Genomic DNA, 9,689 nt, shown 5'->3' on the forward strand with positions numbered 1-9,689 from the left:
CACGAGGGGACAAGTGACCCTTGCAGCCCTGGGGCCTCAGTGCCTCCTTGTCCCTGCTCAGCAGCCTGGCAGGGGCCGCCCCATGGTCCTGCCCTTGGCACTGCACATCCCCACATGCCAGTGCCCATCCCGGGAAGAGCCCTGAGCAATGAGGGAGGGACAGGATCTGCCTTGCCAGGGGCTGGGGCTCAGGCCTGGGCCCTTTGCATTCCTGAAACACATCCAGGTTTGCTCAGCACCAGAGACACCTTCCCCTTGCTTGTCCCTTGCTGTTATCTCTGCTCCAGCATTATGCTCTACTTGGGGACACTTTCTCAGTCGTGTCCCTCAGTGGGACCCATTAAAAGTCCAAGAAACTTCAGTGTTTCAATCATACATTGAGTTCTTGAGAAGTTTTTTCAGCACACTCTCTGGGAATGAGACTAATGAAAACAACAGCAGCCCCTGAGACGGTCATTAAAGTCCTTGTGCTGTGTCTGTGCTGCTGAGCTGGGCCGGGCTCCTGGCACAGAGGGTGATCCTGGTAACCAAGCAGAGCTTCAAAAGCACATTTCTCTTGCTGAGCAGCTCTTCTCCCAGCCCAGCTAGGCTGGGGCACTGCCTGCAGCCAGCCCGGGCACAGCACAGAGGCACAGAGAGCTTCAATCAGTCAGGGCTGGGAAGGGGCTGAGAAGTGCCTGGGACAGAATCACTGCCAGCCCTTGGCACAGGAACCTCTGGCTGCAGGACAATGCAGCTGCAGCTCCTGGAGAGATCTCCTAAAGCTGGAACATGCCAATGCCCACAGACCCTGTGAGTGCATTCTCTGCTCATCTCCTGTGCAGAGCAGCCAGGGTTGCCCAGGGCTGTCCTGCAGAGCAGGGTCCTGCAGCCCAGGGCGCTGTGCTGGGCCAGGGACTCTGCTGCCTGCCAGGGACAGCTCTCAGCCGGCCCTGGAGCTGCTCCCAGCGCTGGCCAGGAGCTGTGGGGGGAAGGAGCCACCCTGAGCAGGGCAGGTGCTGCTGCTGAGAGGGGCTGGCTGGGGCAGGGCTGCTCCCAGCTCCAGACCAGCCTGGGCACAGCTCCGGGGGACACTTCCCAAAGAAGGTAAGCCTAGGATTGCTGTAAAGGTCAGGAGCTTTCCTGAGAGTGTTTTCAATTTTCTGCTTGGAGAAAGATGATGAAGTTGTGATGATGGTAAAAATATTTTTGCTTTTTATATATTTTTCATATATTCATAGTTCTGTAAATTACAGTTACGTAGTTTTAAAATTATAATCCTTAACTAACTCTATTAAACTCTTAAATAACTCTTTTTAACTACTATTATATATTTAATGTAATTATGATCCTTAATTAACTCCCGTATGTTTCCTTACATTCTCTTAGATTTTAGAACTATAACCTGTCTAAATACATTTTTAAAGTGCTATGTAATCTTTTTATCAGAGAAAGAACCCACAAGAAGAGTATTTTGGGTTTTGAATGTGAGCAGTGACAAGAAAAACTGGGACAAAGAAGGCCCTGGACTTATTCCAGTGGGTTGAGCCAGGGGTGTGTAGCTGGGTACTGAATCTCCCATTGGATGTTCCTGTCAAATATCCTAAATAATCAACATTAACAAATTGTTGAAAACAGGGGCTGGGTGGGCCTCATCCCCACTGGGACACCTGGAAGCTTCCAATAAAGGTCTGGTTTTAACTTCACTGTTCTAACACTGTTGCAAGGGTTGTTTTTTTCCTCTTGATTATAGACAACAGGGGGATGAGAGAAGCAGAACAGGAATTGTAATCCCAGAATCACAGAAAAATCTGAGTTGAAAGGGACACACAGGATCATCAAAGGAATGTTTGAACATTTACAGAGACTCCAGAACTGTGACTTTGGGTGGTCAGTGTCTCTGCTGGGAGCCTCCCAAAGGGCCTTCAGCCACTCCTCAGCCCTGGGCAGCAGCAGCATCACCTCTGCAGGGCCCAGCAGGGCTCTCCTGAGCTTCCCTTGCCCAGCTGCACACAGAGCCTGCCCCAGCCAGGGCCCTGCACACAGGCAGGTTTCTGTAGGGCCGGGCCCAGGGCACACAGGGTGGGATGGGCTCTGTGAGCGCTGGCAGGGACAAGGCACCTCTCAGGAGGGGATGTCCAGGCCCAGGGAGATGCTCAGGGAAGCAGAGGGGGCTGGACAGAGCAGTGCTGGGGGAACAAGCCCATCCAGCCCCTCACCTTCCCTCAGCCACAGGGAATCCTTTGCCTCTCACATCTCTCTGTGGCAAACTCTGAGTGCAGCAGGAATTCTGGGGATTTCTGACCTCAAAGAGACAGGAATTGTGTGTGGGTAGGAAATCAATTCCTAAATCCAACCCCTGACATCAATTTCTCTTAGAAGTGTAAGTGCAGATGGTACCAAGACTTGCTGCAGTAGGAGTGATTCCCCTGACAAATCCTGAATATCCAGCCTTGTCCCTCTGCCACAGGGCCACAAACCCAGGGCAGCAGGGCAGGGATGGCTCCTCCAGAGCCCCCACATACAGACCTCGCTGCTCCTGGCACACTCAGCCAGCACAACTGGAGCTCAGGCAGGGACCTGGGTGAAGGTTTTCCCAGAGCAGGAACAAGGGTGGGTGAGTCCCAGCAGGACAGGCTGCAGGGAATGGCCCAGGTTTGGCTCCAAGCAGCCTCTCCTGACTGGTCCCTGTCCTTTCTCCATGAACAGGTGCCCATGTGCAGCCACAACAAATGTCCAACAGCAGCTCCATCAACCACTTCCTCCTGCTGGCACTGGCAGACACGCGGCAGCTGCAGCTCCTGCACTTCTGCCTCTTCCTGGGCATCTCCCTGGCTGCCCTCCTGGGCAACGGCCTCATCATCAGCGCCGTAGCCTGCGGCCACCACCTGCACACGCCCATGTTCTTCTTCCTGCTCAACCTGGCCCTCAGCGACCTGGGCTCCATCTGCACCACTGTCCCCAAAGCCATGCACAATTCCCTCTGGAACACCACCACCATCTCCTACAACGGATGTGCTGCTCAAGTCTTTCTGAAATTCTTCTTCCTTGGATCAGAGTATTTCCTCCTGACCATCATGTGCTACGCCCGCTACGTGTCCATCTGCAAACCCCTGCACTACGGGACCCTCCTGGGCAGCAGAGCTTGTGCCCACATGGCAGCAGCTGCCTGGGCCAGTGCCTTTCTCAATGCTCTGCTGCACACGGCCAATACATTTTCCCTATTCCTGTGCCATGGCAATGCCCTGGGCCAGTTCTTCTGTGATATCCCACAGATCCTCAAGCTCTTCTGCTCCAATTCCCACCTCAAGGAACTTGGGCTCATTGCTGTTACTGCATGTTTGCTCTTCGGATGTTTTGTGTTCATTGTTTTCTCCTATGTGCAGATCTTCAGGGCTGTGCTGAGGATCCCCTCTGAGCAGGGACGGCACAAAGCCTTTTCCACCTGCCTCCCTCACCTGGCCGTGGTCTCTCTGTTCCTCAGCACTGGCATATTTGCTCACCTGAAGACCCCCTCCATCTCTTCCCCATCTCTGGATCTGTCCCTGTCAGTTCTGTACTCAGTGGTGCCTCCAGTCCTGAACCCCCTCATCTACAGCCTGAGGAACCAGGAGCTCAAGGCTGCAGTGTGTAGACTGATGACTGGATGCTTTCAGGAACATTCAACTGCTGTCCAATTTCTGCCATCACTTGTAATAAAAGTAATCTTTGATAATTTTTTATAGTTTGGTTATGGATTGTTTTACCCTCTGTTTTACTTTTTTCATATTGTCCACAATAAATGTCATTGTTTGTGCCATTTTTAATTTTTAGTAGTTTTCAAGGAACTAGAGGATCTTCCAGGAAAGATTTCTGCAAAGATGTCATTTTGTTGCCTTCTCTGGAGCTGCAGCAGCAATGTCTGTGTGCAGAGCTGGGGCAGATCAGGGCTGGCACAGCAGCTCTGCTCCTGCTGGCCACACCATTCCTGATCCAAGCCAGGAGCCATTGGCCTTCTTGGCCACCTGGGCACACAGCTGGCTCATGTCCAGCCTGCTGTCCATCAGTCCCTGCAGGTCCCTTTCTGCCTGGCTGCTGTCCAGCCCCTCTGTCCCCAGCCTGTAGCACTGCAGGGGTTGTTGTGGCCAAAGTGCAGGACCCGGCACTTGGACTTGTTAAACCTCACCTTGTTTGATTTGGGCCCTGGATCCAGCCTGTCCAGGGCCCTGTGTAGAGCCTACCTACCCTCCAGCAGATCAATACTCGCAGCCAACTTGGTGTCACCTTGATTCCATGAGGCCCAGAGTGTCCCAATGGTGTCCATGATTCCATGAGGCCTCCCAGTGTCACAATGTCCCTTTGGTTCCATGGGACCCCTTGATGTCACGAAGTCCCTTGGATCCTTGGGCCTCACAGTGTCACCAGGATAAAATCCCAGTTCTCTCAGCCGCTTCTCACAGGACTTGTGCTGCAGACCCCTCACCAGCCTTGCTGCCCTTCTCTGGACACATTCCAGCCTGTTGGGGGGTGCCGCGGGAGACAAGACTCATGCTATCATGATCATCAAGTCTCAGTTTATTGTGACAGATTACACAGTTTATATATGTTCATTAATTAGCTCATACATATTGCAAAAGCCGAGCTCATGATTGGTTGCTATGTGACTTGTGCTACTATCTTGCTCTACTGTCCTTGTAGTTAGTACTTCTTTGTTCCTCTTTATCTTTTATACATACCAAGCAGTTTCAATCATCCTGATTTCTGCACACCACCTGCTTTCAGGGTCATGGAGACCTTACAGCAGTCACGTAGCCCTTCATACTTTGACTAATTTTACAGTTTCATGTCCCTTGCTATTTAACCATTCTTCTGCCAAGCTCTCTACACCAGCCCTCCAGGTCCTTCCAAAACTGGGGGCCCAGAACTGGACACAGCACTCGAGGTGCTGCCCAACCAGTGCCGAACACAGGGGAAGAATCAGTGCCCTGCTCCTGCTGGCCACACCATTCCTGATCCATAGGAGTGCCAGGGTATGAAAGACGGAAATGTGGCGAGGGGGTGGGGACAAAAGAGTGATTGAATGTCAGTCACCAAGAGTCTTGATTCTCATATATGTTTAGACTGCATTAGAAGGTGCTGGGGATCAATATCAATTGGACATTGATTATATCAATCGATAAACAAGAAAAGAAAACAGGACAAAACCATTATCACTTCATTGTTTTCAATGTACATTATCTTTGAATACACTTCTGAAATCTGTCTTATTAGCCACAGAAGAGTTGACAACTTCAATTATTCCCAGGTGATTTTCTTGTTTGGGCGTTTTAAACAAATGTATATGAGCTTTCCCCTTTGAAATCCTGAACTGAAGAGCTCAAGAAAGAAGAGGACTCTGGAGCAGTAAAATCCGTCAGCTACCTCCAAGTGCCTGAGGATCCATCCCCATCAGAGCAGCAATGAGCAGAAATGAGCACAGCTCTGTGGCTGCCCCAGCTCTGGGATGGGCCCTGGGCCTGGAGCAGGAGCAGCTCTGGAGGGCCCCAGGGCCGGGGCTCTTGTGCTGGCCTGGGCAGATGGGATGGCAGGAGGGGCTGCAGAGCTCTCAGCACCTCAGGCAGAGGGGAGCAGGGCAGCCAGGGAGCTCCTTTGGCCTTGGCCAAGCCCCTTCCCCCATGGTGGGGCTGAGTCCTGGCTGAGCTGCAGCTGCTGCTGTGCCCTTGGCAGGGGCTGAGGCCGTGGGGCAGTGCCCAGAGCAGCCTGGGCTGAGCAGAGCTGTGGGGCCAGAGCCGGCTGGGCTGTGCTGGGGAGAGGCCCTTGGTGCTGCCCAGAGCTCAGGGCAGCTGGCAGAGCTGGCAGGGAGCTGGGCTGGGCTGGGAGAGCCTGGCACAGGAACCATCAGTGTCCATCTCAGCCTGGCTGAGCGGGCAGGGGCAGGACTCAGCCCAGGCCTTGTGGGGCAGGGCCAGCGCCTGGGCAGGCATTGAAAACAGGCAAGAGCCCCAGAGAGGAGGCTGCTCTGTGCCCCTGGGGCATGGACAGAGCAGGGAGGGGCCCAGGACATTTGTCAGCGCTAGCCTCTGTCTGTGCCAGCCCTGGGCAGCCCTGGCTGCTGAGCCCAGCTCTGCCCTGGGCTGAGTTTGGCTGTGGCCCAGCTCCATCCTCCTGCGGGGCTCAGGGCCTGTTCCCGGCCATGGCCAGCCCTGGCCGCCTCTCTGCTGGCCCCGAGGCCGGCAGAGCCCGGGCAGGGCTGTCTGTGCAGCCCCACAGGTGCCACGGGCTCTGCAGGAGCTGGCAGAGGCTGCCCAGCAGGGAGGCCATGGGGCACAGAGCCCCAAGGCTGCCCAGGGCCCCACGGCACAGGGGCCGTTCCCAGCCGCAATGCTCCTGTCCTGGGCTGGGCTGCACAGGGGCTGTGGCACCATGGCTGGGCCAGCACAGGGACACAGAGGGGCCACGCAGCCGCTGCCGGGGCTGGCAGCAAGGCCGGGCACAGACAAGGAATTGCTGAGCATGGCCTGCGCTGGCCAGGGCTGCCTGTGCCCAAGGCAGAGCTCAGCTGCCCTTGGGGGCTGCAGGAACACTCAGGAGCCCAAAGAGCCTCCATGGCTGTGCTGGAGACCAAGGCTGGAGCAGGGAAATGCAGGGCTGCTGCGCCATGGCGAGAGCATGGAATTCCAGCACACACCTCAGCTCTCTGATGATCCTGGCACCGTGCTGGGCCCTGTTCCAGACTGGAGCAGAGCAGATGTTGATGGCACAGGAGCCCTGTGGGGCTGGCAGGGACCTGCAGCTTGCAAGGTGCTCTGCTCTCCCTCAGCTCCTCTCTGAGAGATCCAGTCCCAGCTTGGCACCTCAGGGCACAAGTGGCACTGCCTGTTCATGGGCACACAGCTGATGTCTGCCTGGAAAGGGGCCCAGGTGTTAATACTCGTACATTTCATGTTATGGAATCAAATTTTTATTATCTGGGTTACTTCAGTACTTTTAAGAAATGGCAGAGTTTTCCCACCTGGAACAGGAATTTCCTAGAAGTGTAGTGTTGGCAGGAGGAGAAATACTGACATTGCCTTCTACTTGTGTCACCAATATTCAGTTTATTATTTCCTCTCCCTCTTCCTTCAGGTGTTTCCAGCTCTCCTGTTTAAATGGCCATGTCTAAGGTCATCACTAGTCCATCTGGATTTATGTCCTTCCTGCTGCTCCCAGATTTCCTTCACCAGATGGTTTCTGGTCATTAAAGTGCCTCTCAACTGACTGGCTTCATGCTTTGAGCTTCCAGAAGTTGCCCAGTCTTTCAGAGGTTAATATAAATACCATATCAGTCAACATCCTTATTGTGCTTATATATATCAAAGAACTACCTTTTCTTATGTCTTTATCCGAAGCTGTTCCTGTACAGAAATGCCTTGGGTGTGGGGGACATGTCAGATGCTGCAGGGACATCCCAGAGAGCTGAGGGAAGAGCTGTGATGGTTATTAAACTGTTCAAATGTTCAACTTGTGTTTGTTGGCAAGAAACCTTTCTGTGCCTCCGAGTGTCACCAGTCCCTGAGCCCAAAGGACACAAACCTGATGAGTTGTGGTTCCCACTGCCGGGGCACTTGTGTTGGAGGGATGCCATGGGAGACAAGACTCATGCTATCATGATCATCAAGTCTCAGTTTATTGTGACAGATTACACAGTTTATATATGTTCATTAATTAGCTCATACATATTGCAAAAGCCAAGCTCATGATTGGTTGCTATGTGACTTGTATTGTTATCTTAAAACTATCTTTGCGTTTGATACTTGCCTGTCCAGCTGGCCTTGCAGTTAGAAGGGCTTAGCACTTCTTTGTTCTTCTCTATCTATTTCTACATACCAGGCAGTTTCAATATCCTGCTTTCTGCACACCATCTGCTCTTCAGGGTCATGCGAACCTTGCAGCAGTCATGTAGCCCTCCCTATTTGGATTAATTTTACAGCATCATGTCCCCTGTTGTACAACCATTCCTCTGCCAACTTCTCTTCAGACAAGGACAAGGAAGATGATGAGGATGAGAAGGAGGAGGGCAACAAGGAGGAGGAGGAGGAGAAGAAGGATGAGGACGAGGACGAGGAGGAGAAGGATGAAGATGAGGAAAAGGATGAAGATGCAGAGGACAAGGAGGACGAGGAGGAGGAGGTCGAGGAGGAGGAGGAGGACGACGAGGACGAGGACGAGGACGAGGACGAGGACGAGGATGAGGACGAGGACGAGGACAACAAGAAGGACGAGGAGGAGGACGAGGAGGACGAAGACGAAGAAAAGGTGGAAGATGAGGAGGAGGAATAGGAGGAGGAAGAGAGAGAACGAGGACAAGGAGGATGATGATGAGGAGGAGGAGAACGAGGAGGAAGAGGAGAATGAGAATGAGGAAGAGGAGGAGGAGGAGAACAATGACAAGGAGGATGAGGAGGGGGAGGAGAATGAGGAGGAGCAGGAGGAGGAAGAGGAGGAGGAGAAAGATGACAAGGACTAGGGCAAGCACAAGGAAGATGAGGAGGAGGAGGAGGAGGAGAATGAGGATGAGGAGGACAATGAGGAGGATGAGGAGGATAAGGATGCGGAGGATAAGGAGGAGGAGGATGAGGAGTAGGACAAAGATGAGGAAAAGGATGAGGAAGAGGAGGACAAGGAGGATGATGAGGACGAAGAGGACAAGGAGGAGGAGGATGAGGAAGACGAGGAGGAAGAGGAGGAATAGGAGGATAAAGAGGATGAGAATGAGGATGTGGAGGAGGACAAGGAGGAGGAGGACGAGGAAGACGAGGAGGAGGAGGAGGAGGACGACGACGACGACGAGGAGGACGAGGAGGACGAGGAGGAGGACGAGGAGGAAGATGAGGAGGAGGACGAGGAGGACGAGGAGGAGGACAAGGAGGAGGATGAGGAGGATGAGGAGGACGAGGAGGAGGACGAGGAGGACGAGGAGATGGAGGAGGAGAAGGAGGAGGACGAGGAGGAGGACGAGGACAACGACAACGATGACGACGACGACGACGACGAGGACGAAGAGGAGGTGGAAGATGAGGAGGAGGAACAGGAGGAGGAAGAGAGAGAACGAGGACAAGGAGGATGATGAGGAGGAGGAGGACAACGAGGAGGAAGAGGAGAATGAGGATGAGGAGGAGGAGGAGGAGGAGGACAATGACAAGGAGGATGAGGAGGGGGAGGAGAATGAGGAGGAGCAGGAGGAGGAAGAGGAGGAGGAGGACGACGACAAGGACTAGGGCAAGCACAAGGAAGATGAGGAGGTGGAGGAGGACAAGGAAGAGGAGGAGGCAGAGAAGCAGGAAGAGGAGGAATAGGAGGAGGAAGAGAGAGGACAAGGACAAGGAGGATGACGAGGATGAGGAGGAGGAGGACAATGAGAAGGAAGAGGAGGAGAAGAAGGATGAGGACGAGGAGGAGAAGGATGACGATGAGAAAAAGGATGAAGATGAAGAGGACAAGGAGGACGAGAAGGAGGAGGAGGAGGAGGAAGAGAAGGAAGATTAACAGGAGGAGGACGAGGAAAAGGAGGAGAATAAAGAGGATGAGGACAATGATGAGGAGGACCAGAAGGAGAAGGACGAGGAGGATGAGAATGAGCAGGATGGGAAGGACGAGGAGGAGGAAGAGGAGGAGGAGGAGGACGAGGAGGAGAAGGACGAGGAGGACTAGGAGGACGAGAAGGAGGACAAGGAGGACAAGGAGGAGGACAA

At 53.5% G+C, this 9,689-nt stretch overlaps 1 protein-coding gene across 1 annotated transcript; it reads left to right on the top strand.

Annotated features, from left to right (window-relative positions):
• The first annotated feature begins 2,711 nt into the window (after window positions 1–2,711).
• Window positions 2,712–3,704, top strand: LOC146766479 (olfactory receptor 14A16-like). Its single transcript, XM_085588379.1, has one exon. The coding sequence runs from the start codon at window positions 2,712–2,714 to the stop codon at window positions 3,702–3,704; it is 993 nt and encodes a 330-aa protein (XP_085444505.1).
• Window positions 3,705–9,689: the final 5,985 nt, after the last annotated feature.

The sequence above is a fragment of the Lonchura striata genome, chromosome 10 (assembly GCF_050655825.1).
Source record: "Lonchura striata isolate lonStrDom1 chromosome 10, ASM5065582v1, whole genome shotgun sequence".
Lineage (NCBI taxonomy): Eukaryota > Metazoa > Chordata > Aves > Passeriformes > Estrildidae > Lonchura > Lonchura striata.